At 49.6% G+C, this 27,892-nt stretch overlaps 3 protein-coding genes across 4 annotated transcripts in view; all 3 read right to left on the bottom strand.

Moving 5' to 3' along the window:
- Window positions 1–178: 178 nt before the first annotated feature.
- LOC121109025 lies at window positions 179–3,023 on the bottom strand. The gene is made up of 2 exons (XM_040704520.2): window positions 1,672–3,023; window positions 179–1,344 (listed from the first exon to the last, which is right to left on the bottom strand). Exons 1-2 carry the CDS (start codon window positions 2,473–2,475, stop codon window positions 1,129–1,131), a joined length of 1,020 nt encoding a protein of 339 aa, XP_040560454.1. The 5' UTR covers window positions 2,476–3,023; the 3' UTR covers window positions 179–1,128.
- Window positions 3,024–8,587: 5,564 nt separating this feature from the next.
- Window positions 8,588–10,514, bottom strand: LOC101750591. Its single transcript, XM_040704530.2, has 2 exons — window positions 9,751–10,514; window positions 8,588–9,423 (listed from the first exon to the last, which is right to left on the bottom strand). Exons 1-2 carry the CDS (start codon window positions 10,411–10,413, stop codon window positions 9,208–9,210), a joined length of 879 nt encoding a protein of 292 aa, XP_040560464.1. The 5' UTR covers window positions 10,414–10,514; the 3' UTR covers window positions 8,588–9,207.
- A 4,017-nt stretch (window positions 10,515–14,531) lies between these two features.
- GAB2 (GRB2 associated binding protein 2) overlaps window positions 14,532–27,892 on the bottom strand; it is a 90,428-nt gene continuing 77,067 nt past the window's right edge. The window contains exons 5-10 of one of the 2 annotated variants that reach the window (XM_004938929.5): window positions 27,072–27,166; window positions 26,204–26,486; window positions 25,082–25,172; window positions 23,234–23,336; window positions 22,266–22,391; window positions 14,532–21,940 (exon numbers count right to left, since the gene is read on the bottom strand). In XM_004938929.5, coding sequence (XP_004938986.3) covers window positions 21,797–21,940; window positions 22,266–22,391; window positions 23,234–23,336; window positions 25,082–25,172; window positions 26,204–26,486; window positions 27,072–27,166 — 842 coding nt within the window. In that variant the 3' untranslated portion in view covers window positions 14,532–21,796. The remainder of the gene's footprint in view (window positions 21,941–22,265; window positions 22,392–23,233; window positions 23,337–25,081; window positions 25,173–26,203; window positions 26,487–27,071; window positions 27,167–27,892) is intronic. The other variant, XR_003073491.3, reaches the window with a different exon arrangement.

Below are 27,892 nucleotides of genomic sequence, written 5' to 3'. Positions count from 1 at the left end.
GGCCCAATGGAGACCAAAATACCCAACCCGCGCCGTTCAGTCTCTCATAGCTGGAGGCAGTTGGTGGCCCTTAGTATCATCCTGGTTGACCTGCTGCTGCTCAGTGCTGCCAAGCAAGCTTGCAGGCTCACCACCTTAGCATACTGGTATCCTGCGGAATCAAAGTCCATAACCCACATAAGATTTTAAAGTAGGTATATTTATTGTGGCACCGTGTGTGAGGGGGATAATTCCTTACTCGCACACACCAAGAACAGACGTGGTTACATATTTAAAGACATAACATAGACATATTTGTTACATTCCAAAAAAATGGGCTGGAATTTTGAGAAATTACTGACATGTTGTACCACCTTCTTAAGCACGCGTCCTAAAGATGTGGTGGGGGTCTCTGATGGTTGTTGGATGAAGGCTAAGTCTTTTTTGCTGTGAACATTCATCCTTTTCAGGGGGTTGCATTGTGTCGCAACAGCAACTCTGCCTCGATATGTTCATGGGACCCCCCATGAAGACCCGGTGCAGGACTGCATCCGCCTGATGAGCTGTCATCGTCGTTGTCCCTCTCCAACTCTCTCCACCACAGTGGGGATTTTGCAAAGCTGAAGGCTTTCCACTTGGTGCCTGTGGGATTTTGGGCCATCTGGAACAACAGCCTTGCTGACCTTGTTCCAGAGCCGAATGGGGCATTGAGAAAGGCCCGGTCAGCACAGCCACTTGGAGGCACGGTGCTCAGCATCAGTGGACCTGCTCTGCTGTCTTTCTTGTGCTGGGGGCCCCAGAAGTGGATGCAGTGCGGCAGGTGGAGTCTTGTGAGAGCAGAGTAGAGGAGCAGAATCACTTCCCCTGACCTGCTAATCACGTTTGTCTTAATGCAGCACAGGAAACGCTTGGCCTTGGGGGCTGCAAGTGCACGGTGCCGGCTCATGTTGAGCCTTTCATCAGCCAACACCCGCAGGACACTTTCCTCTTCACAGTCCTCCAGCCACTCATCCCCAAGCCTATAGCGCTGCATGGGCTTGTTGTGGCCAAAGTGCAGGACCCGCCACTTGGCCTTGTTGACCTCTCCAGTTAATCAGGAGGGCTGGTAGATGGCCGAGAGCGGCTTGGCAGTCACCTCTGCCAGCTCCCTCAGGAGTCTGTGGAGAGGCTCTTCCTGTCCCCCGTGCTGTGCGCTGTCTTCCTGCACTGCTGGCTCCTGACATTTTTCACATGGTGCTGCATGAGGATCGTCATAAGTCTCTCCATTAAGGTTATGTAGGCGTCCATCTGGCAGAGCAGGTCAAGAGCATTTAGGTTGTCCGTTTCCTCTGTTCCTAAGGAAGCTGGGTCCGCTTGTCCCGTTCTCTGAAAGTGAGAGAGCATGGGCACAGTGAAAGGGAGGCAGGCTTGTTTTGCAGAGTATCACCCTGCAGGGCTCCGACTGGTGTGGAGCATTTCCAGCCTCGCAGGACTGCTCAGGGCAGCCCGTGGGGCTCACACTGCCTGTGGCACACCCTGTGTTGCTCAGGGGCCTCCCACTGTGTGACAGCCCTGTGGCTGGGCAAGTGCCTGGGGAGAGGTAACGGATCTCTGGGGTCTGATTTCCTTGGATGTGTTCAAGTATATGGCCTTTATGGTTCCCTGCTCCCCAGCCACGGTACCCTCCCTGCCCGATGTATCTTGATTGCTCACCTGTCCCCGAGGTCTTCTTAATCTTCTCCAGTGGGCACGGGCAGTTGTCAGCAGCCAGAGAATGGAGAAAATTGTCAAGGGAGCTGTAAGGAGCCAGGTTCTCCCTCTTTGCATAAGGTAGTCCCAAAGGTGGCCCAGGATGCCAGGCAAGCTGTAGGCCTTCTGCTTGGTGCCTGGGGACTGCTGCTTTGGGCCTTGTGGAACAGCAACTTTGCTGCCCTTGTACCAGACCCATATGGGACACTGGGAAGAGCCAAGCAAGCAGGACCAGTATGAGGTTTGGCTCTTGGTTTTCTCCGTATGCTGCTCCTCAGGAAGGTTTGTGTTTGTGTCCTTGGTCCTGATGGGGCAGGAGGTTAAGCCAAACCAGCAGCGCCAGGTGGAGGTCTGGCTCTTGGTCTCCTCCACAGGTTGCTCTTCAGGAAGGATCTCACTGTTGTTCTTGTCCTCAACCCTGATGGGACAGGAGGTTAGGCCTAGCCAGCAGCGCCGGGTGGAGGTCTGGCTCTTGGTCGCCACCCGATGCTGCTCCTCAGGAACGACCTTTTGGTCGCAACTGCAGACCCAGCTGAGATAGCTGGGACAGCCTGGGCCACGTCCCGCAAATGGAGACATGCTCAGAGCCATGGCCAGGAAGAGAGTCAGGCTGAGCTTCATCCTGTTCTCTCCCAAAGAACAATCTCTACACACAAATGGCTGTGACCCACAGCAGAGCTCCAGCAGTGACCACCAGGACGGAGCTGTTGCTCCAAGTGTCTGAGCTGGGGGAGGCTGCCGGCGTGACTTGACCAAGTCTGATGTCATGCCCTGCTCTGTGATGTCACAATGCCTTTCCCCCGCATCGACCTTAGGATTCCCAGCGTGTCCTGATGGACGCCCTGGTGGATTTCTCAGATTCGCACCTTGTCAAGGCAGAGGGGCGAAGCTCAGAGAATTCCTCCCTGTGCCACTATGACAAAGCAGGAAACCGACAGGGCAGTAGACGGAAGGTTTTGGAAGCCTCCTTGGACACGAGTTTCATGAAAGACCCTGAATAATAGCCGCCGGATACACTGTGCTTTTCTTCTAACTTCAGCTTCAGCTCCATTTTAATTTCGCATCGGCAGCACTTTCAGCCTAGCAGCCTTAAATACAGAAGCACGATCTGCTATTCCGCTTGATCGCCGAGGTTCGCGGCATCGGAGCGTTCCCAGCCAGAACGTCACCGACTGACCGCGAGGTACGGGCGGGCCTCGGCCCGTTCCTTCATCCGGGGAACCGCGAGATCACGGAGCGGCCCGGCAGCTTTCGCGAGAGCGGCTGACGCGAAGCGGGCATTGCCAGGGAACGGCTCTGCACCCGCGGCCCCCTGCCTAGAAACAGCCTCGGGGCGGAGAGGAGGAGTCAGGGTTAGCGAATCACGTCGGTCGTTCAGAAGATGTGAAACGGTAAGCCGCCCATTCGCGCTCCTGCGCAGGGAGGCGGGTTGTTATCTTGCTGTGAAGAGAGTGATTTTCAGGGCCAACCTCGAGCGACTCAGCGAGCAGGCAGGGCGGGGCACCTTGCCAAATGGGAGGGAGCTCAGCGCTTAGCCCTTAGCACTGAACAGGTCATGTAACAGGTCGTTGGTCTCCGGGCACACCGAGGTGCAACCGTGGTCACCACACGGAGGCGAGCTGCTGTTACAAAGAACGTGGAGGCTCAGACTGAAAGCATGAATGTCTGTGCCGCGGTTGAGGTCTCAGGCTGTGGAGAATGCCCGGCCCTGCCAGTGCTACAGGACAGCAGCCGGGATACCACTTGTGTGCGCTGTGAGCAGGTGGGGGATCTGCTCAGCCTGGTGAGGTAGAAAGGCTGAGGAGCATCTGGGATTGTGGGAAGGGGATTGATGGGTGGAGTTGTGCTCGGCCATCCCTACACGAAGGGTGTGGGGGAGATGCTCCTGAGGCAGTGGGGAATCATCTGCTGTCTCACAATCATAAGGGAAGGGGTGACCTCAGAGACAGCGACGGGTGGAAACAAGTCCCTGTTTGGAGTGACAAGTTGCTGGCCCCTCAGCCTGTCCCACCTTCCCAAGGTGCCCTTCTGTAACAGGTATGCGGCTCTGGAGCTGGAGGGACTGGGGGAAGTGGATGTTGGTGAAAGTCCATCCGTGCAGGAGCGGTTGCCCAAGGCTAGTCAGTCTGCTCCCCGTTTTGCTCCACCGTCAGTCAGGATGAAAAGAAGCGCTGTCATCATAGGGGACTCCCTTCTGAGGGGAACCGAGGGCCTGATATGCCTCTCAGATCCGTCCCACAGGGAGGTGTGTTGCCTGCCTGGTGCCCAGGTGAGAGATGTTGCTAAGAACATCACTCTCCTTGATAAGCCCTCCGATTATTATCCACTACTGGTTTTCTGCATCGGAAATAAAGAAGTAGGCAAAAGAAGTCCTTGGGCGATCAAAAGGGACTTCAGGGCTCTGGGAAGACTTCTGAAGGGATCGGGAGCACAAGTTGTGTTGTCTTCTGTCCTCTCAGTTGGTGACTGGGACCCACGCAAAAGGAAGAGGGTGGACACACTGAATGATCGGCTTAGCGAATGGTGTCGTGCTCAGGGCTGTGGGTACTATGGCTTGGGACACAGTCTTGAGAAAGGAGGAATGCTGACGGTGGATGGGAGCCGACTGACTAGAAGGGCCACAAATATTCTTGGGAACAAGTTGGCTGGGCTGGTTAGCAGGGCTTTACGATAGATATGATGGGGGAAGGGGTGTACTGGATGACAGAGAAGCGCGTGGGAACGCTGTCACCCTGGGAGGTGGTAAGGGAAAACCCCAGACTTGTCCTGCAGGTATTAGGGAGGTCTCGTCTGATAAGGCAACGAGGCCAATAGCCAAGCTGAACTGCCTCTATACCAATGCGCGCAGCATGGGAAATAAATGGGAGGAGCTAGAAACCGTGGCGCAATTTGGCAAGTATGACCTAATTGCTATCACAGAAACATGGTGGGATGAATCCCACGATTGGAATACCCTGATTGAGGACTACAGGCTTTTTCAGAAGGGATAGACAGGCTAGGAGGGGTGGGGGAGTTGCCCTCTTATGTTAGGAAGTGGATAAATTGTGAAGAGCTGTGTCTGAGGAACAGCCACGATCAAGTGGAGAGTTTGTGGGTAAAAATCAAGGATCGGTCCAGCAAAGGGCACCTAGTGGCTGGGGTCTGCTGCAGGCCACCTGATCAGGAGGAGGCTGTGGATGAGGCCTTCTTGCTTCAGCTGCAGGAAGTGTCGCGCTCGCGGCTCTTGTCCTGATGGGGGATTTCAAGCACCCAGATATCTGCTGGGATAGTGGCGTGGTGGGTGGCAGACAATCCAGGAGATTCCTGGAATCTGTTGAGGACAACTTCCTGGTCCAGGTAATAGATGGACCCGTCTGAGGTGAAGCCTTACTGGACTTCGTGCTCACTAATGAAGAGAAAAGGATTAGAGACGTTAAGATTGGAGGCAGCCTGGGCTGCAGTGACCATGCCTTGGTGGAGTTTGTGATCTTGAAGAATGCGGGCCTGGCAAAAAACAGAGCTAGGACCCTGTGCTTTAGGAGAGCAAACTTCCTGCTTCTCAAGGAACTGCTGAGTGAGATCCCCTGGGAAGCTGTCCTTAAGGGCATGGGTGCAGAACAGAGCTGGCAGCTCTGGAAGGACACCTTTCTGAGAGCACAACTGCTCTCCATCCTCCAAAAGAAGAAGTCGAGCAGGGGAGGCAGGCAACTGTCATGGCTGTGCAAGGACCTGCAGCTAAAACTGAGAGAAAAGGGGGAAATGTGTAGCAGGTGGAAGCAGGGTAGTGTGTCCTGGGAGGAATAGAGGGCTATTGTCCGTGTGTGTAGAGATAGGATTAGGAAAGCCAAGGCGCTGGTGGAGCTGAACTTGGCAAGGGATGTGAAAGATAACAAGAAGGGGTTCTACAGGTACATAGGCAGGAGGAGACAGTCCAAGGAGAGTGTTCCCCCTCTGACGAAAGGCAATTGGGAGCTGGCTTCCTCAGACACAGAAAAAGCTGAGGTACTCAATGAGTGCTTTGCCTCAGTCTTCACGGGTGGTCAGGCTTCCCGTGTCTGCCAGAACCACGAGCCTCTAGGTTAGGGTGTGGGAGTGGTTTCTGTCCCACTGTAACGGTGGAACAAGTCTGAGTCCTCCTCATGAAATTGAACATGTGTAAGTCCACGGGGCCAGATGATATCCATCCTAGGTGAAGGGCAAAATCAGGTCCCCGCAGTATAGAAAGAAGGGCTTCATAGCAAGAAAAGAGAAAGCAGCTTCACAAGGTAGACATAAGGGGCACATAGAGATAGTTTATGTAGAGAGTATTAGAAAACAAGGGATTCCAAGCACTTTCACAGGCGCTAGGTGCGGAATAATAAGGAGAATGAAGGCCATAAAGATAAGGACTGGAGAACAGCTCGAACACAATTGGCAGGCATGTGACTAGATGTCTGAAGTTCGGGGGATGCCCCCCCTTTTGGGGTCAAAAGTTTGCAGCAAGGAAGACTATGAGCCTTTGCGAGGAAGACTGCAAGCCTTCATCATCACGACCTACTACGCACGCGAAAGGGGGGGAGGGACTGTATGCTAATGGGCTCTCCGGAACGTAGGGAATATGTATCCGAATTCCTGTCAACTACTGATTATGTATTAGTTCAACCTATATCTATAGCACGATTTCTCCTGATGGTGTGCAAGTTAGCTGGGACGATCCCCCTTGCACCAGGGTGTACGCGCGTCACCAATAAACACATGCCTACTCTATATCCGTACTGGCGATTGGGTCTGATTTCCGCACATCGCTAGGGTTCTGAAAGAGATGGCTGATGTGGTTGCCGAGCTGCTTTCCATCATATTTGAAAAATCATGGCTGTCTAGTGAAGTCCCTGATGACTGGAAAAAGGGAAACACTGCTCCCATTTTTAAGAAAGGGAGAAAGGAAGACCTGGGGAACTACAGGCCGGTGAGCCTCACCTCTGTGCCTGGGAAGATCATGGAGCAGATCCTCCTAGAAGCTCTGTTAAGGCACATACGAGATAAAGCGGTGATTCAAGGCAGCCAGCATGGCTTCACCAAGGGCAGATCGTGCCTGACCAATCTGGCGGCCTTCTATGATGGAGTGACGGCTTTGGTGGATGGGAGAAGGGCGGTGGACGTCATCTACCTGGACTTCTGCAAGGCCTTTGACATGGTCCCTCACCACATCCTTCTCTCTAAATTGCAGAAGTGTGGATTTGAAGGATGGACTGTTCAATGGATTAGGAATCGGCTGGCTGGACGCAGCCAAAGAGTTGTGATCAATGGGTCTGTGTCAGGGTGGAGGCCGGTCACAAGTGGTGTCTCTCAGGGTTGGTCTTGGGACTGGTGTTCTTCAACATCTTTATCAATGACAGACGATGGCATCGAGTGCACCCTCAGCAAGTTTGCGGATGACACTAAGCTGAGTGGTGCAGTTGGTACATTGGAAGGAAGGGAAGCCATCCAGAGGGAGGTGGAGAGGCTGGAGAAGCGGGCCCGTGAAAACCTAATGAGATTCAATAAGGCCAAGTGCAGGGTGCTGCATTTGGGTCGGGGCAGTCCCAGGTATTTATACAAACTGGGGGATGATCTCCTTGAGAGCAGCCCTGCGGAGAAGGACTTGGGGGTCCTGGTAGACGAGAAGCTGGGCATGAGCCAGCAGTGTGTGCTTGCACCCCAGAAGGCCAGTTGTGTTCTGGGCTGCATTAAAAAAGGGGTGGCCAGCAGGGAGAGGGAAGTGATTACGCCCCTCTACTCATCTCTTGTGAGGCCCCATGTGGAGTAATGCGTCCAGGCCTGGGGCCCCCAGTACAGGAAGGACACAGAGCTCTTGGAGCGGGTCCGGAGGAGGGCTACTAAGATGATCAAAGGGCTGGAGCACCTCTCCTATGAGGAAAGTTTGAGGGAGCTGGGATTGTTCAGTTTGGAGAAGAGAAAGCTCCGGGGAGACCTCATTGCAGCCTTCCAGTACATGAAGGGAGTATATGGTCAGAAAGGGGAACGGCTGTTCATGAGAGTGGATAGTGATAGGACAAAGGGGAATGGTTTTAAACTGGGACAGGGGAGGTTTAGGCTGGATATTAGGAAGAAGTTTTTTTCACGCAGAGGGTGGTGACACACTGGAACAGGTTGCCCAAGGAGGTTGTGGATGCCCCATCTCTGGAGGCATTCATGGCCAGGCTGGCTGTGGCTCTGGGCAGCCTGGTCTAGTGATTGGAGACCTTGCACATAGTAGGGGGGCTGAAACTCAATGATCATTGTGGTTCTTTTCAACCCAGGCCATTCTATGATTCTATGACAAACAGCTGGGTTTGCCGTGTACCCTCACAGCATCCAGAGGTCACCATTGACATCAAAGGGCCCAATGGAGACCAAAATACCCAACCCGTGCCATTCAGTCTCTCATAGCTGGAGGCAGTTGGTGGCCCTTAGTATCATCCTGGTTGACCTGCTGCTGCTCAGTGCTGCCAAGCAAGCTTGCAGGCTCACCACCATAGCATACTGGTAACATGTGGAATCAAAGTCCATAACCCACATAAGATTTTAAAGTAGGTATATTTATTGTGGCACCGTGTGTGAGGGGGATAATTCCTTACTCGCACACACCAAGAAGAGCCGTGGTTACATATTTAAAGACATAACATAGACATATTTGTTACATTCTGAGAAAATGGGCTGGAATTTTGAGAAATTACTGACATGTTGTACCACCTTCTTAATCACGTGTCCTAAAGATGTGGTGGGGGTCTCTGGTAGTCGTTGGATGAAGGCTAAGTCTTTTTTGCTGTGAACATTCATCCTTTTCCGGGGGTTGCATTGTGTCACAACAGCAACTCTGCCTCGATATGAAGGCATGAACTCTGCTCATGAAGGCAATATGAACTCTGCCCCCCATGAAGACCCGGTGCAGGACTGCATCCGCCTGATGAGCTGTCACTGTTGTTGTCCCTCTCCAAGTCTCTCCGCCACAGTGGGGATTTTGCAAAGCTGAAGGCTTTCCACTTGATGCCTGAGGGTTGCTGCTTTGGGCCATCTGGAACAACAGCCTTGCTGACCTTGTTCCAGAGCCGAATGGGGCATTGAGAAAGGCCCGGTCAGCACAGCCACTTGGAGGCACGGTGCTCAGCATCAGTGGACCTGATCTGCTGTCTTTCTTGTGATGGGGGCCTCAGAAGTGGATGCAGTGCGGCAGGTGGGGCCTTGTGAGAGCAGAGTAGAGGGACAGAATCACTTCCCCTGACCTGCTAATCACGTTTGTCTTAATGCAGCACAGGAAACGCTTGGCCTTGGGGGCTGCAAGTGCACGGTGCCGGCTCATGTTGAGCCTTTCATCAGCCAACACCCCCAGGACACTTTCCTCTTCACAGTCCTCCAGCCACTCATCCCCAAGCCTATAGCACTGCATGGGGTTGTTGTGGCCAAAGTGCAGGACCCGCCACTTGGCCTTGTTGACCTCTCCAGTTAATCAGGAGGGCTGGTAGATGGCCGAGAGCGGCTTGGCAGTCACCTCTGCCAGCTCCCTCAGGAGTCTGTGGAGAGGCTCTTCCTGTCCCCCGTGCTGTGCGCTGTCTTCCTGCACTGCTGGCTCCTGACATTTTTCACATGGTGCTGCATGAGGATTGTCATAATTCTCTCCATTAAGGTTATGTAGGCGTTCATCTGGCAGAGCAGGTCGAGAGCATTTAGGTTGTCCGTTTCCTCTGTTCCTAAGGAAGCTGGGTCCGCTTGTCCCGTTCTCTGAAAGTGAGAGAGCATGGGCACAGTGAAAGGGAGGCAGGCTTGTTTTGCAGAGTATCACCCTGCAGGGCTCCGACTGGTGTGGAGCATTTCCAGCCTCGCAAGACTGCTCAGGGCAGCCCGTGGGGCTCACACTGCCTGTGGCACACCCTGTGTTGCTCAGGGGTCTCCCACTGTGTGACAGCCCTGTGGCTGGGCAAGTGCCTGGGGAGAGCTAACGGATCTCTGGGGTCTTCTTTCCTTGGATGTCTTCAAGTATATGGCCTTTATGGTTCCCTGCTCCCCAGCCACTGTACCCTCCCTGCCCGATGTATCTTGATTGCTCACCTGTCCCCGAGGTCTTCTTAATCTTCTCCAGTGGGCACGGGCAGTTGTCAGCAGCCAGAGAATGGAGAAAATTGTCAAGGGAGCTGTAAGGAGCCAGGTTCTCCCTCTTTGCATAAGGTAGTCCCAAAGGTGGCCCAGGATGCCAGGCAAGCTGTAGGCCTTCTGCTTGGTGCCCGGGGACTGCTGCTTTGGGCCTTGTGGAACAGCAACTTTGCTGCCCTTGTACCAGACCCATATGGGACACTGGGAAGAGCCAAGCAAGCAGGACCAGTATGAGGTTTGGCTCTTGGTTTTCTCCGTACGCTGCTCCTCTGGAAGGACCTGGTTTGTGTTCGTGTCCTTGTTCCTGATGGGGCAGGAGGTTAAGCCAAACCAGCAGCGCCAGGTGGAGGTCTGGCTCTTGGTCTCCTTCATAGGTTGCTCCTCAGGAGGGACCGGGTTGTCCTTTGTGTCCTCAACCCTGATGGGACAGGAGGTTAGGCCGAACCAGCAGCGCCAGGTGGAGGTCTTGCTGTTGGTTGCCACCCGATGCTGCTCCTCAGGAAGGACCTTTTGGTCGCAACTGCAGACCCAGCTGAGATAGCTGGGACAGCCTGGGCCACGTCCCGCAAATGGAGACAGGCTCAGAGCCATGGCCAGGAAGAGAGTCAGGCTGAGCTTCATCCTGTTCTCTCCCAAAGAACAATCTCTACACACAAATGGCTGTCACGCAGAGCAGAGCTCCAGCAGTGACCACCAGGACGGAGCTGTTGCTCCAAGTGTCTGAGCTGGGGGAGGCTGCCGGCGTGACTTGACCAAGTCTGATGTCATGCCCTGCTCTGTGATGTCACAATGCCTTTCCCCCGCATCGGCCTTCGGATTCCCAGCGTGTCCTGATGGACGCCCTGGTGGATTTCTCAGATTCGCACCTTGTCAAGGCTGAGGGGTGAAGCTCAGAGAATTCCTCCCTGTGCCATTCTGACAAAGCAGGAAACCGATACGGTTACAGTAGACGGAAGGTTTTGGAAGCCTCTTTGGACGCGAGTTTCATGAAAGACTCTGAATAATAGCCGCCGGATACACTGTGCTTTTCTTCTAACTTCAGCTTCAGCTCCATTTTAATTTCCCATCGGCAGCACTTTTAGCCTAGCAGACTTAAATACAAGAAGCATGCTCTTCTATTCTTCCACAAAAAACTTCAGTTGGGATTGTTTTCTAGATTTGGAGCAACATGGCTCCTGGGCATGGAGGAGGGCCCCCATGCACCCATCTCAGGGCTGGGGACCCATCACCCATATCCCACCTCCGTGTCCCGGCTTCACTTCCTCCCATCCATTGAATCATAGAATCATAGAATCACTCTGGTTGGAAAGGGCCTTAAATGTCATCAAGTCCAACCCCAACTTAACCATACTACCATAACTCTAACCACCCTCCACTAAATCATGTCCCTAAGCACCACATCCAAATGGTTTTAAAACCCATTCAGGGATGGTGACTCAGCCACCTCCCTGAGGAGCGTATTCCAGTGCTTAACCACCCTTTCTGTAAAGAAGTTTTTTCTGATATCCAACCTAAACCTCCCCTGGTTCAACTTGAGGCCATTTCCCCATGTCCTGTCACCCGTGAGAAGAGACCAATTCTGCTGTCGCTGCAATCACCATTCAGGTATTCAAAGAGAGCAATTAGGTCTCTCCTCTGCCTCCTTTTTCCCAGACTAAGCAGCCCCAGTTCCTTAAGCCTCTCCTCATAGGCCATATTCTCCAAGCCCTTCACAAGCCTTGCTGCTTTACTTTGGACCTGCTCCAGCACCTCCATGTCCTTTCTGTACTGAGGTGCACAAAACTGAACACAGTACTCGAGGTGAGGCCTCACCAGTGCCAAGTACAGGGGCAGGATGACTTCCCTAGTCGCTCACCACACCATTCCTGATACAAGCCAGGATGCCATTGGCCTTCTTGGCCACCTGGGCACACTGCTGGCTCATATTCAGATGACTGTCCATCAGTACACCGAGGTCCCTTTCCATCAAGGAGCTTTCCAGCCACTCCTCCCCAAGGCTGTAGGGTTGTCTGGGGTTGTGACCAAAATGTAGGACCCGACACTTGGTTCTATTGAAACACACAGTTTACCTAGGCCCATTGATCCAGTCTATCCAGGTCCCTCTGTAGTGCCCTTCTCCCCTCAGCCAGATCAACACTCCGTCCCGCACTTGCCATAGGATTCCCAGTGTGCCATGGAGGATTCCTCAATGGATTTTTTTTGCCAGTCATCCTCATCTCTGTCCCTGGAAAGGTTATGGAACAACTTGTTTGTGATGCCACCTCTAGGAAGCTGGAAGAGAAGGTGGTTATCAGAAGTAGTCAGCATGGTTTTATCAGGGGGCAGTTGAACCCAACCAACCTGGTAGCCTTCTATGTCATCACTGGCTAGGTGGATGGGGAGAGAGCAGTGGATGTAGTCTACCTTGATTTCACCAAGGCATTTGATTCTGTCTTCCACAACATCCTTATTTTGAAGCTGAGGATGTGCAGAATAGATGAGTGGATGGTCAGGTGGCTTGAGAACTGGCGACTGGCTGAACTCAGAGGGTTGTGATTGGTGGTGCAGAGTCCAGTTGGAGGCCTTTATTTAGCAGTTTTCCTCAGGGGTCGGTGCTGGGTCTGGTCTTGTTCAACATCTTCATTGACCTCCTTGATGAGGGGATGGTGTCCACCCTCAGTGTGTTTGCTTATGATATGAAGCTGGGAGGAATGGCTGACTCACCAGAAGGCTGTGCTGCCATTCAGTGAGACCTGGACAGGCTGAAGAGTTGCTCAGAGAGGAACCAGATGAGGCTTAAGAAGAGCAAGTGTAGAGTCTTGCTCCTAGGAAGGAATAATCACATGCACCAGTACACACTATAATGCAATATAATTAGAATTGAAGCAAATATAATATAAGAGTGTCTGAGAACTGAAGGCCTCACCATAAGGCTGAGGATCAAAAAGAGGGATAGCAGGTGACCTACCACGGCCTTATATCTGTTCCCCTGAGCAGGAATGATAACAGCACAGTGAACAGTCTTTTGGGGAATGTAGTTCTTCTTCTCTTATGGGACAAGTACCCGGAACTGGAGCATTAACTCTTTAACTCCCAGTGCACTACATGATGCTATGATGTGGAATTCTGATAACCAAAAATCATGAAACCATGACAGTGGTGATAGGACAAACTGAAGCATAGGAAGTTTCGCACAAATGTGCGTAAGAACTTCTTCACAGTAAGGGTGACGGAGCACTGGAACAGGCTGCCCAGAAAGGCTGTGGAGTCTCCTTTTGTGGAGATGTTCAAGACCTGCCTGGACACCTACCTGTTGCAACCTGATCGAGGGAGCTTGCTTTGGCAGGGGGATTGCACTAGGTGATCTCTAGAGGTCCCTTCCAGACCCTGTAATTCTGTGATTCTGTGATCCTGTGATTCTCAGTGTGCCCTGGCCACAGCCTACTGGCCTTCTATGATGGTGTTACTGCAATGGACAAGGGAAGAGCCAGTGGTGTCATCTATCTGGACTTCAGTAAGGCCCCTGACATGATACCCCACTACATCCTTCTCTCCAAATTGGATACATGTGGATTTGATGGGTGGAGCGTTCAGTGGACAAGGAACTGGCTGCAGGATTGAGTCCAGAGAGTGGTGGTCAGTGGCTCTATGTCTGGATGGAGATCGGTGATGAGTGGTGTCCGTCAGGAGTCAGTGCTGAGACCGATACTCTTTAATATCTTCATCAATGACACTGACAGTGGGGTCAAAGGTACCCTCAACAAGTTTGCTGATGACAGCAGGCTGTGGGGTGTGGTTGACTCACCAGAGGAAAGGTGGGACCTAGACAGGTTGAGCAGTGGGCCCAGGTGAACCTCCTGAGGTTCAACAACTCCAAATGCAAGATCTTGAACCTGGATTGAAGCTACCCCTGCTACCAATACAAGCTGGGGGATGAAAGGGTTGAGCACAGCCCTGCCAAAAAAGACCTGGGGGTGCTGGTGGGTGGGAAGCTGGACATGAGCCAGCACTGTTTCCTTGCAGCCCAGAAAGCCAACTGTGTGTTGGGCTGCATTCAAAGCAGCGTGGCCAGCAGGGCGAGGGAGGTGATCCTGCCCCACTACTCTGCACTGGTGAGGCCTCACCTGGAGCACTGCATCCAGATGTGGAGTCCTCAGAAGAGGAGAGACATGGAGCTGTTGGAGCACGTCCAGAGGAGGGCCACAGAAATGATCCAAGGGATGGAGCACCACCTCTACGAGGACAGGCTGAGAGCTGAGGCTGTGCAGCCTGGAGACGGGAAGGCTGCAAGGTGACCTGAGAGCGGCCTTTCAGTATCTAAAGGGGAGCTACAGGAAAGATGGGGACGGACTCTTGAGCAGGGTCTGTGATGACAGAACAAGGGGAAATGGTTTCAAGCTCAAAGAGGGTGGATTCAGGTGAGATATAAGGAAAAAGTCTTTATCAGTGAGGGCTGAGGAAAAAGGGACGTACGTGGCTGTGAGGTACTGAAGTGTTCCCCTGAAGCAGATATAGATGTAGTTGTAATTCACTTTATTAACCAAAAACATTTGCATAGGTTTCTTGTTCATGAAAATCCCTAGCTTCATCGTCATGTCCATCACTTCACAGAGTAGACATACGTAGCTTGGGAAATACATAGCGACATGGCCTGAAGAATGTTTAGAAAGCTTCAAAGTGCTGCATAATTCAAACTGATCCAATTTCCTCCTTCCATCCTGCTCCATAGCTGTGCTGGCAGTCAGCAATGAGAGACATCATTTTGTTATCATTCTTTTATTTTCTTGTTGCTTTTCCCCTGCGTATACAGTACTTAAAAACGAGATCACTTTCACATCAGTCATGTACCATGTTTATTAACAGCAAAAAAAGGAATTATCTAGGTTTCACTCAAGACCGATTTACAGGATAAATAATTGTTTCCAATTACATAAAAAACAAAACAAAACAAAAAAAACCGACAACAAACCGTAAAGAATAAATTAATTAACTTAAGTGATTAGCTGTCCACAGTGATTTGAAAACTTCATAACCATTCCAACAGCGACACCACAAGAAGACATGTACTGTACAGTTTGCCACAGATCACTCTTGTCCTTCCTTCTACAAACTGAAAAAAAAAAAACCCCTCAGTTTTCAGAACAGTCATAGGCTTTGAAACACACAACATATCCCTGCTTCAAAGCCAGGGCTTTGACCCGCCCTTGCTGCAGGTTAAGATACAAATGGCAAAAAACTATCCTACTTTGGCTGGGTCCATCCCCACCCAATGACACCCCAAGTCAGTGGGGACTGCTGACTTCACTAAGAGCTGAGTGGGACATCACTAACTCTAAAGGTTTGTTCTAGCCCTATGGGATTCATCAACGTGTTTCCCTTGGAGCCCTTCTCTTCATGATGCTTTCAGCCACTGTGTCCTAAGGGCTCCCAAATTAAATGTGGTATTTTTGGGGACTGTGAGGCAGCAAAACACCAAAGCTGTGCAAATGTTTTTTTCCCCCATTCCCTCACTCAGGAGAAAGCCCCAACAATTGTTTTTTTTTCCCCCACACTGGTAATTCTACATGAGATTCTCAGTGAGTTTTGCAGAGCAATGTCATGTATGATGCTGGACATGGCAATTGCGATGTCAACTAATTAAACCTCACCATGCTCCTGTGAGGTGGGAAAATAAGAACTAAGATAGTAATCTTCATTTCACACGCAGAAAGTGGGAGCTAGTTTAAATGAACCTCCTGGGTCCACCAGAAGATAAAATGCGGTGTCACCTGAAATACAACAATAAAAGGATGTCCCTTATAGTCAATCCACTGGCCTACAAATGTACTCGTTACCTTAGAAATAGTTGGCATTGAAAATTAAGAGTCTGCTGATTGCAAGCAAGCCCATCAAGAAGCAATTTTAGCTCAAGAGATGGAGCCATGGGGTCCAGCTCCTGCACCAGAACATGTTGAAATTTGGGCACAGTGTTAAGCAAGGCTTGTTGTAAGTTGGCTGGTAACACCTTGCTATGTATTGGCTTTTCTCCAAGAGAAACCACTGAGGCAGGAACCTGATTAACAGCTGTGAGCAAGGATCAGACACAAAGGACAAGCAGACAGAGGAATGGACTGCTTCAGGCTGTGGAGAACTCATGACATAAGTGTACTCATCTCTGCCTCTGCCTTGTGATTTGATGCTGGACTGGTCTCTCAGATTTGCTTGGCTTTTTGGTAGCCATGATGTCCTTTGGCTCCACACTTGACTGGGGTTAGGCTTTGTTTTTTGCCCTTCCTATTGCAAATAGCTGGTCCAACTGCGCTGGTCTCATATTGACAGTGTTCCTCCAGTATGATGCACAGTGGAGCTATCAACTTTTACATAGAAAAGCAGTGTCACCAGGTGGGGAAATGTCAATGCAATACAAATATGACTTAAGAGAAACACCCACTTCTTCCCTTTCCGGACTAAAGAGATCAGCCAGGACCTGTGGAGCTAGTTCACAGAATCACAGAATCAGAATCACGGTGCTAGAGAAGCCTCCGGGTACCTCTGGCCCATCACTACCCCAGCAGAGACACCCAGAAAAGGGTGCCCAGCCCCACAGAAGCCCCAAGGGCTTCTGGAGATCCCCATGAAGGAGAGCCAAACCCCTCTCTGGGTCCTCTTGTCAGCGCTCAGTTTATCTAAACATTGTCCCATCAAAGCCCATTGGGTGGTTCAACCTTGGCAGGCATTTAAGCACCACACAGCTGCTCACTCACTCAGTCTGCAGTGGGAAAGAGGAAGAAAATTGAAAGGGCAAAAGTTAGAAGCTTTTTGAGTGAAAGACAGTTGAACAAGTTCTTTAAAAAAGGATGAAAAGAAAATTTGCATGATGCAGCTGCTGACCATCAACTGACCAATGCCCACTGGTCCCTGAGCAATGGCAGCCCTGGAAAATTCAAATTTCTCCCCAAGCTTTATTGCTGAGCATGGCATCATATGATATGGAATATCCCTTTGGCCACTCTGGGCCAGTTGTCTCAGCTGTGTCCCCTCCCAGCTTCTTGTACACCTCCAGCTCCTCACTGGCAAGGCAACACGAGAGGCTGAAAAGTCCTCCTTGACTCTGCGAAAGCACTGCTCTGCAACCACTGATAGCAGCATCAGTGTGTTATCAACACTGTTTTCATCACGAAACAAGAACATAGCACTATTCAAGGTACTATGAAAGAAAAACTATTCAAGGTACTACAAGAAAACCCAACTCTATCCCAGCCAATGAGCCACGGGTGGCCAAATGGAGCCAACTCTTCCCTGTACACTCAAGGGAGTGGGATCCTGGGATGCAGAGATGGAGCTGGGGCTCCAGAGGGTCACTGTGCCTTGTCACTTCATGCCCAGAGAAGAGGTCCTGGCCCTGTTAAGGATTCTATAGGCATTTAGGTGTTTTTCCTTTTCCCTCTCATGTAGGAGCCACTGCTCCAGCAGTAGTAGTTGATTTACCCTGAGTAGGGTCTCAGGGTAAATCAAGGGGAAGGGATATCTCCAGTTCCACTCCCTGCTTCAAGCAGGTGCAGCTGTGAGGTCCAACCCACTTGTTCAGGACACGATCCATTCTGATCTTGATAAACCTCCAAGGACAGAGACAGCACAACCTCTCTTGGGACATGCTGTGAAGCCATGGCACCATTTCCCAATGATTAAACCAGGGTATCCCCAGAACCAGGTGTCCACCAGCACAGTTGGTCCCCACCACCCTTTTTATTGTGATTCTGATTGAGATTCCTCAATGTCGGGCAGGATGACTCCCCCAAGGGCAAAGTGCCCTAGATAATTCCTGACAGTGGTTGGAGGGAAGCTTTTATGGCTCCCCATGGCTTTTACTGAGAAAAACTCTCCACAACCCACAGATTTCTGCTAATCTGACTTGAGTCTCATGCCAAATGAAGTTCTGGAGACCAAGACTCAAATCTTGCCGGCAAACACCCCTACCTTCTCTCCTCCCAACCCATATACAACTCTCTTCAGTGGCTGGTGGCTCTGGCTCCAAACTCATCCCAGTTATCTCCCAGTCAACCCAAGCCTTGGCCACTTTCTGGTGCCAGCTCCAGATGTAGCCCCATCTGCCAGTCAGTCAGCTTTGTCCCAGCACAATCTGCACACACACATATTTTCTTACATTTGAGACTAGATCTCATCCTGGCATCCATTTAGAGATGGAAATTTATTTCTCACTGAACACTCAAATGTCAAGTCAGAGCAAATCAGTTCAAAGACAACTCATATATCTCACAAGACAGACAGGTTGTGAACAGCAGTTGCAAACTCACAAAAAGGAATACAGAGTTTTTGGAAATTTTTGCCCCTAAACCCACCAAATTAGTAGTTTTAAATCTTGGGGAGAGCTTTGTGACGTGGCTTTGATACTTCATAAAACTAAAAACCGAGGTCAGTCAACCTCGGCTGACTGGAGGTTGGTACAGTCAACCCTCCTCTGTGAGCACGCACACGTATAAAAGCACATCCCTTGTCATAAATGAGACTGTGTAGCTGAAGAGGAGGCTCTGACGTAAGGACTCAGGTCAGGTCTTTTGCCTGCAATTAAAATGAATCATTAGCAGAGTTCTCAGCTTCCTAAAATACCTATTTCTAACAAAGGAGTCTGTCGTACTTGAGCATCCAAGTATAGAATGGATGTGATAAACTCAGTGCCTTTGGGACAAAGTTCTTGGCAGTCCATGTAATTAAGCCAGCTGCTTTTCAATACAGTCTAAGACTAAATACTACACAAACATTAATCATCAGGGACTGCTGTAATCAGCTCAGCAACAGGCAGGAATGATGATTTCCACTGCAGCAATTGATTACATAGGGGCTGGTACAGCCACGTCTATATGGCAATGCATGGATGGAGTCAAGGAGTTGCTGCTTAGTGTGGAGGAGCCACTTGCTTGATGCTCATCAGGAAAGAAATGTAAGAATATTTCTGTTTCTGGGGAAATATAGACCTCAAAGCAAGGTACGGAGATAGTAAGTATCAGTTGTGAAATAGCTGCTTTTGGTCAGCCCACAGTCAGCATTTGTGGACTATTGTGGCATACTGTGGACTACTGGAGAAAAAGGACTACTTTCTCCAGTACTGTTTAGTACTGATTATGCTTTCCTAATCTCAACACCTTGGATTAAACATGGAAGTAGGCACTGGATGCACCTAGTCTCAGTGCAGAATTGCATCCCAACCCTAGTTTGGTTCTCAACTGCACCATCAGAAGCATTTGCTGAGCTTCTCATCTCCCAGCCTCACATGAGGTAGAAGACACACATTTCTGACTGTGCTCCAAACAACTGGATATATATCTGATGCACTGGGCCAGAAAAGTGAAGAAAAAGATCTGAATGCAAATTACAACTTGATTTTTTCATGCTTCTGATGTGGCTTAAGATTTCTTTGTCCTGAAGCTGGCTCAGTTTCATCTCAAGCATAATTGCACTGCAAGAGACCCCAAGCAACATGAAGGGCTATTTGTGAAGTTTCTGCTGCAATCCACCCAGAGATGGCTGCATTTTAGGAGGCAAACAGCATGATTTTGGCAGGGAAATACATTCAGTGTACATCATAATTCCTCCTCCCCAGTCTGATCTTCCTTTGTATAAAGCAGGTTGGAGGATGAAATAGGAAAGCCAAATTCTTTGCCTTTCAGCACGGACTGTGCAGAGCTCACTTCCAGCCAGGTCAATGCACACCAGATCCATGGGACTAGCTTTTCCTTCGTGTCTCAGACCCCCGTGGGATGCCAAGACCAGAAGATCTCTCCACATCCTCTTAATGAGCTCACTGAGCTTCATGGGAGTCTTCACAGTGACTTCAGTGGGCTCTGGACCAGACCCAATGTTTTGTCTCCCCTGAGAAGTGGTGATGAAAGGGGCTATAGAAAGATGAAGCACTGCACTCTGCTCCTCATTTCATTATCTCACCATGCAAGCGTGCAAGTCCTCAATGAGAGGCACAGGCATTCTTCACAAAGCATCTGGCTGTGCTAAATCTTCCCCTTTGGGACTTCTCTCATCTCTCTCCTAGATGATTATTATTTTTACCATAAGCATGAGGATATTTGCTCCATTATTCTTGTAAAAGGCCAACACTGCAATGTCTTAAAAGGGTCATTGGAGCTTTTCCCTTAATACCCTCCCATTCCATGGCAAGGCAGAGGAAAACATAAACTGCTGTTGGAAACTGGAGACTTATTTTATGGGACAGAGCCTAGCCCTTAAGGGTCTGGCATCCTATAGCCATGTGAGATGCATCTGGCCCTTTCCAAACTCAGGCCAAGATTAAACAAATGTGTTAACAGTTAAGCATCAATAATTAATACAAATGATTGCTTTTCTCGGTGGTGGTTTTGGGAAGTGGAGCCCCTGGTGCTGGGAGGGGTTCATCTTGAAGAAAGAATAACTCAAGCTGCTTAGCAAATGTTATTACCTAATCCTTCTAACGTGCCTTTTGTTTAGCTCTCGATTTGCAGTCAGTCTGTTTATCTGTGTCAGCGCTTGCTGGCAATCAGGCAGCTCCATGGCAATCATTAGTTCTTCCTGTTTTCATGAGATCATGAGTTATTATCTTTGCAATAAGCTGCCTCTTCCTTCTCTACTCTCTGTGTGCGACAGCTGCTTGGGGAGCAATCCCAAAGCCTGGATGTGTCAGAGATGCCGGCAGTGGAATAGCAGCTTCCCATCTTCCCATCCATTATCAGAGCCTGAGGTCGTTACCATCACAAAGTCCTGTCTGTATCAAAGAGGTATCACTAAAGATGGGGACAAATATTTAGACCAACCTTTTGTTTCCAGCATGAACCAGATGTATGCTACGATAAATTTAATATTGAAACACCCTGTCCTGCTTCTTCTGACCAGTCTCTTTCCAAGCCTAAGGCCTCACCACTGACCATCAGTTCAGTTATTCCACTCCTTTCCCCCAAGATATGGCCCACAGGAGCCCTTCACCCAAGTCCGACCTCTGAGGTACATCACTTGCCTTTTCCTGGTTCCTTCATCTCCTCCTGCCTCCCACTTATCACTCAACCTCACATCATCCCAGGTACACAGGGGCCCCATAGCCTTTCTGAATGCCTCATACAGAGCTTCTCATGAGTCCTACTCATCCTCTCTGGGCATATTTTCGTGCCAAAAAAGGTAGATTTTGGTTCCTAGGGCCAGATTCACAGGCAGTTGGCTTCAGAGAGGCTGAAATTCTGCCACCCAAAGCCAACCTCTCCAACCCACTGACTTTGAGAGTCAACCATAAAAGACACTCCATCACACCTGGGTGCTCCTGCGTGCATGCAAGTGTCTGTGAGCACATGCTGGTGTCTGTATGTATGGTGGGGCAAGTCCTGGACTGCAAAGCCAGCTCAACAAGGTAGTCTGGAAGTTCATCGAGCTCATCATGGTTACAAATCACTACCAGAAACACAGAGACTGTCCCACAATGAGAAAAACTATCAGAGGTTTTGAACACATCACTATTTACAAGAGATGGGATGATGAAAATAAAGTCAAATAGGAATGGTCTTTGCTCAGTTTTGGGATTGAGAGGAGGCAGAGAAGAGGGCGACCATAAGGAGGAGAGAATTGGTGCTGAGGAATGGTGTCCTGGAAGAGATGCTGCCAAACCTAAGTGGCACGGTTTATGGGCATGGTATGGAAGAAGATGGGGAAAGATGATATTAGCATATACAAGGTGGCTTTAATAACTGTAAGCAACAAATGTGTAAGGTGGAACCTGGTATTGCTACGTCAAAGTTCCTGGATGGTGCATTCAGCAGCTAAAGCACAAACCCAGCCAACAAACATAGTTGACCTTTATCACTGGCAAACAGTATCTGCCAAGTCTTCCTCTGCAATTACGTTTCTTTTGTCTTAAAAGAAAATGATAATAAAGAACCCCTCCCCTCCACAGACAGCAGTTTTAGAGCAATCCAGTCCAAATGGAGCTGGAAGTCTGGTAGGGCCCCAAGCTGGGAGACCCCCTGGGACATTTGCCTGTTAGGTATCTGCCTTGTCGCTATTGCTTGGTGCTCTTGGTGGCCTCCGAGGACTGCCGCACATCAGTCCACTCCTGCATGGTGCTCTGCAGCGCCTGTGTCTTCTCCTTGTCCACTTGCACATAGTCAACCTTCTCATCTGAGGCAACCGATGAGGTGGAGGGCTGTGGGGAGGAGAAGGACAGCCACCAGCTGGTTATCCATCAGCAGCCATCAACTCCCATCCTCCCTTATAGCTCATCACCCTCCCTCTGACCTCCTGAACAGTGTCGGGTGAAAGATTTTGGCCTGTTCTGCAGCTTTCATGCATGAGACCACAGTGTGATGGGAGGGTTAAACCAGCACCCAGGTCTCTGCCTTCTCACCGACTCTTGAGCACAAGTCGCACCTTGCTCATTTTCTTGTAAGATGTTAAGAGTTCTTACAGATACACAGAAAAATCTTAGCATTGCTTTTAATAAAATCACAAGTTTAGAAAATCCCCAGTACCTTTCTGTGTGGCCCTGGTGAGCTTGGCTGGAAGTCCAGGGCCAGATAATCCACACTACCCGAACTCTTTTTAGGCGCTGGGCTGTTGGTGCCACTAGGAACAGGAGAAGCAGAAATGGGGTTTTGCTAATGCAGGGAAGAGACAGGAGAGATAACGAGCATTAAAATGGGAAGGAATAATAATAATTATAAAGGAATTAACACAAATCTGGCAAAGAAATGCCTGAGTGGCACTTTCCAAGGAGGTCCTATCCCAAAGATGCTCCCTCATTGCTCACAGGAACCAGAACTGCAGAACTGCTGCGGAGTGGGTTATGTATTGGATAATAAATATAAATGTGTGCTGTGGATTTGTTCCATCATGGCAGTTCTGCTGCCCTGTGCTGGCTTTATTAACGTGCCAGACACGAGACGTCAGCTCCAGCATTTCCTGGGAGCCACTCCTCAGTGAACACAGTGCTGGGATCTCTGCTCAGCACAACTGTGCTATGCAGTGCACTGATCTCCTCAGCCCCCTCAGTTACACAGCCTTAAAAATATGCCTCGAGTCAGCAGCTTTGCTAAGAGAGACAAAGCCCCTCCCTGTAAGCAGTGCCACACCCTGCTGTGCTCTGATAGCCCCTGCCCTTCGCACAAACATGACGTCAGTGGGGAAAAAAGCCCTGAAAAAATGAACTTAATGAGGAAAATAAGCCCTAGATGTTTTTATTCCCTCTTAATTCCCTGCAAAGTGGGTAATATGTGTTCCTGCTCTCATATGGAGTTAAAACCCCAGTAGGATGCATCATATCAGGAACAAAAGCCACTGGTTTGTGCATGTGGGGATTATGTAAGGATGCACACTACATCCATCATGATGCTACTGGAATCACTGTGGTGCTTCCATGTCATGAGCTAGGAATGTGTTTGCAGCACTGGGGAATGTACATGTCCTGCCAGGACCGTGTATGCTAGCTGGGGGCCCTTACCATTGCAACGTAGTTCTCCTCACTGTCTCCTGAGTCAGTGCTGGTGATGCTCTGGGAGGAGACGGGTCGACAGTATTGCAAAGAGCCGGTGTTGAAGGTCTGGCTGTAAGGACAAGGTTCAACATGTTAATGATGGCTGTGGGTCCATGGCTGGGGAGAGATGGAAGAGAGCTGCACCCGATCTCTTCCAGTGCTCACGGTGGGTGATGGAGAAGAGCTGGTGGTATCGGGGGTCTTCCAGTCTGACCATCCCATAGGCCAACTAAACACCGGGTTTGATCTTCTTGTTTTTTGCCTTCCTAGAACTTTTTAAACAACACCTTGCTTACTATATCATAGATTCACAGAATCACAGAATCTTTTGAATTTGAAAGGACCATTAAAAGCCATCTGGTCCAACTCCCCTGCAATGAACAGGGACACCTACAGCTCCATCAGATGCTCAGAGCCCCATTCAGCCTGACCTTGGATGTCTCCAAGGACGGGGCATCCAGCACCTCTCTGAGCATATCACGCTCCATAAACTCTTTAATCTCACAGGAAGTATTTCATTGGGGAGGATGCAGTGCTAGCCTCCATGGAGGTCCCCAGCAGGCTTCTCATCTCCAGGCCCTTTTCAGCTCCAGGCTTTGGTACCATACAGGGCCCTATCTGAATTTTTTGATTGAAAAAAATCTGCAAGGCGTCGCCTTGTTTTCAATTGGCCAGATCTAATTATGGAGAATAACATAATGTGATCAGCATCTGGCATTGAAGCCTGTGTCTTAAAAAGCTATTTGTTTCTTTGCAGTAAAGGCAGGTTCATATGATTAACTGTTAAGGGAAAAATCCATTAGCTTCTACGGGGTCAGGCATCATGTCAGTCAAAGTCTGTGTGCTGTTTCCTGGTGCAGTGATTTCAGCGCACAGCGCTCATGCCCTGCAGTCAGTCTCCACACAATCCAATTTATTACAAGAGTCATAACAGCCAAACCTGGCTTCTTCCTTTCATTGGACAAGATCAGACTGTGAATTAGCAGCAGAACTGGAGCTGCGTGAATCCTGTTATTTTTGGCTGGCAGACTTTGCTATGAAGTGCTTTGGTTTCATTTTGCAGACTTCCTCCAGGCTAGGCTTTGCTTTCAAGGCAATCAAAACACAACTGAGTCAAACCCTGTGCGTCTCACCCTGCATTTTTAGACCAAAGCAGCATTTCTGGGGATGAGCTGGATATGAAATTGGTACTGTGCCCCTACTGCAGTTGAACTGGGATTGCTCAGCCATGTCACAAGTCATGATGGACTGCAGGTCTTGTGTCAGAGCCACAGCTCTGTGGCAATGTCAGATCCCCAAATAGGAAATGTTTCCAAGGGATTCTAATTAGCTGCTCAGCTGCATGCCGGGATTTCACGTGAAATCCTAACCTAAACCTTTATCTTTCTGTCAGTGGCTGTGATGTGGACAATGTGGCTCTGACTCTCCCAACACTTGGATGGAGCTCACAAGGAATCCAAGAGAGAAGCTCCTCTTCTTCAATATCATCTGACCCAGATCCAAAGTTTGGCCATGACGTGACCAAAGAAATCCCCAAGCCCCAAATCAGCTGGTGTGGCAGGAGATTTTAGGAAATAATTACTTAATAAATTCCCAGTTCTAATCCTCTTTCCAGACAGCTCTTACTGATCCCTGATGGATGAAGATGTTGTGCAAGGTGGACTTTCAACTTAATATAGCTGCTTGTATATTTTCAGAACATGACCCAGCTCTGCAGCTACTGTTTCTACCATCAACAAAGGAAAAATCAAGATGGAAGAGATCACCCATCTTTTGGGGAAATTTGAGCATGCATCGTACCCAACCATTACTCACCTTGGCCTGGACCAGGATTTTGTCACTGGCGATTTGAAGGGAAGCTCATCGATGACAGTGTTGTTCCTCAGGTCCAGTGGCGATGGCTTTGCTGGGATAAAAGTTTTTATTCAGATCATAACCAGCACGAGAGGGGATAGTCTCCTAAAATTTACTAGTTGCTTCCCATTTCGCACATTAGCCCTCCTTGCTGATGACAAATCAAAGATCTCTGCTGTCATTTATGCTGAGACCAGGGAGAAAAGGTCAGTTTCTCCCTCTGACTCACAGCTCAGACATGGATGGATGGCCCCAGAAAGGGAATGTGTCTCATAAGGGACCTCTGATGCCTCAACAGAGCTGGAAAACACCAGCACTGATCAACTTCTGGCTAGAGCACTTGCCTAGAGAGATTCAAAAAGGAAATCTACAGAGTAACCTGAAAGCTCTCTTCATCATGGGTAGTTTATTAAGTGGAAGAGAAGAATGCTGTGCTGCAGCCCCAGCCCTCATCTAGAGTGCTGATTAAGTTAGGTACTGACATCCTAATAACAGGAGCCCTTCTCCTGAGCTGTGACCAAAATTCCCCAAATGGGCTGAGCAAGGGTCAAGGTGGTGATATGGGTGTAGGTAAAGCCCTGAGGGAAGAGCTGCTGAGAACCAGTCAGTAGGAAACAGTAGGAGAAATCTGAGTGATATGAATACAATCATTGAGTCATTAAGGTTAGAAAAGATCTCTAAGATTGTCTAGTCCAACTGTCTGTCTACCACCAATATTGCTCACTAAACCATGTCCCTAAATGACACATCTAAATGCTTCTTGAACACCTCCAGGGACAGTAACTCCATGACTACCCAAAGGTTTTGGGGTGGAGTGTAGAAAGAGCTGCCAGCAAAAGGGTTGTGCTTGCCAGGTGCGTCTCCTTTAAAGGCCAGGAAGGGTGTGAGATGGGTATTTTGAGCTTCATTGCACCATAGTCCTCTTGAAAGAGGAATGGAATGGGGAAAGGGGAGATCTGAGGGTCTGGCTGTGCTGCTGGTAGCAACCAAGACCTCGCACAGGACTTTGTTGAGCATGCACAAGAAGACAGATGTAGCCAGAAGGGTTCTGGGAAAGCTTTGCCCACAAACACCCATTCTTACCTTTCCGGTCGGGTTTGAGGTTGCGGTTGACTGGTGGGGGCTGGATCTCACTCAGCCGCCGGTGGCACTGGGCCATGGCCCCCCCTTTATGCATGGGGAGGGTGGCCGAGGACAATCCCACCAGGTCAAAGTGATGCGGCCCAGGGCTCATGGGGATGTAGAGATTCTGGGCATTGTCATTGGCTTTCTCAGTGTGGATCAGGGGTGAGGAACTGGGGTTCATGGGGACGTAGTTGTCCTCAGAGTCGGCACTGTGGGAGCGGGCCACGACAGCCTTGGCATGCTGTGGAACAAGTGGGAGCACATTGTGAGCATCAGGCACCACTCAGAGACACTACAAACCCCTTCATTCCATCATCCTCAAACACACCGGTCATAAGTGGGACCAGCCTTAACAGCTCAGCACAGAGGGAATGAATAGCCTTTCTCCTCCCTGGCCATCAGTTTGCACTGAGGGCCTACCTCCCCTCCTTTCAAGATACTGCAGCATCCCAAATTTAGGGAAAGGCTTGCATCACCCAGACATGCACATCTTCTCATGATCACAGTCATCTGCAAAAGCAAACAACTTGGAAAGTTATTTTTCCCTGGGCTTTGACCATGGCTAAACAAAATATGAAAGATTGCTCTAATGTAATTTCCAGCTCAGGAAGTTTTAGAAAGAGCACAATAGAGGCTGCTCTGGCAATGTGTCAAAATGCAGCTCAGTAGCATTCCTGGCTTTCAGGAAGAAGCCTAACTCCTGGTCACCATGGTTTAGGATCATAAAGCCTTTCTGTGAGGCTCCACCTGGAACTGTCTTGTCTCTTAATCTATAAAGGCCCAAACGGTGCCAATAAAGAAATGGTCAACCCAACGGCCAACTTACCAGGTAGGAGTTGTACCCATCATTCATGGACTCCACTGAATGCACAGCACTGCTGCCCCCGTGCTGGGGGTAGTCGTACGTCTCGCAAGAAGAAGCTGCAAGACAACCACAAATGTACAACACATCCCAGCACAGCTGCTAATAAACTTGGCCCTGCAAGGCAATACCTATTCCTGCCGATAATGGCAAGAGACACTGGTATGATGATGTGACTTGAAGGCCATCCCAGATCCTTTGAATCCCTGATGCACTCTCTTCCCTTTATCATCTCCAACACATCACCGTGCTGCCTGCACCTAACCTGGTTCTGTCAAAGCACTGCAAAATCTCAGGGATGAAGATGTCAGGAAAGGTAGATCATGGTGACAAAACTGGGTTAAGGGAGAGCTTCATTACAGCTCCGTTGGCAGACTTAAGGGCTGGCAGCTTCTGCTAGAGGGAGGATGGGGTGAAGGTGGTCTGCTAAGCACTAGAATACCTATTGTCTACATATTGTTGAATGTGGCTCTGGTCTCAGTCTAAATGTTGGTATTTAGGTAGAAGAAAATGAAAAAGGCATTTCAGGGAGCTGTGTGTATCATTTATTGTATATTTTCTTTCCATCTACCACTTCTAAATTACTTTGTAGTACCTCATCTGCTTGAGAACCAACAACGATTACATGAACTGGGCTAGATTAGAAGACACAGAGAAATTGTTCTTGGTCCCTGCAAGACTAGGACCAAAGTTCAGAAAGGGTACACTCATTCATGGCCCACCCATGACCAATGGGAAGGGTGTCTCTTCCACACTGGTGGTATTGGGTCTTGGAGATGTGAAAA

Source organism: Gallus gallus, chromosome 1 (genome assembly GCF_016699485.2).
Source record: "Gallus gallus isolate bGalGal1 chromosome 1, bGalGal1.mat.broiler.GRCg7b, whole genome shotgun sequence".
Classification (NCBI taxonomy): domain Eukaryota; kingdom Metazoa; phylum Chordata; class Aves; order Galliformes; family Phasianidae; genus Gallus; species Gallus gallus.
The sequence above is the reverse complement of the archived record's forward strand: the minus strand, read 5'-3'. Positions and strand labels throughout refer to the sequence as shown.

What these genes read in the sequence shown, in the direction of transcription:
- LOC121109025 (XM_040704520.2), bottom strand. Translation starts at nt 2,475, where the DNA reads ATGACATCAGACTTGGTCAAGTCACGCCGGCAGCCTCCCCCAGCTCAG. An exon ending in TAAGAAGACCTCGGGGACAG is followed by an intron (nt 1,345 to 1,671) that starts GTGAGCAATCAA and finishes TCTCACTTTCAG; the next exon opens with AGAACGGGACAAGCGGACCC.
- LOC101750591 (XM_040704530.2), bottom strand. Translation starts at nt 10,413, where the DNA reads ATGAAGCTCAGCCTGACTCTCTTCCTGGCCATGGCTCTGAGCCTGTCT. An exon ending in TAAGAAGACCTCGGGGACAG is followed by an intron (nt 9,424 to 9,750) that starts GTGAGCAATCAA and finishes TCTCACTTTCAG; the next exon opens with AGAACGGGACAAGCGGACCC.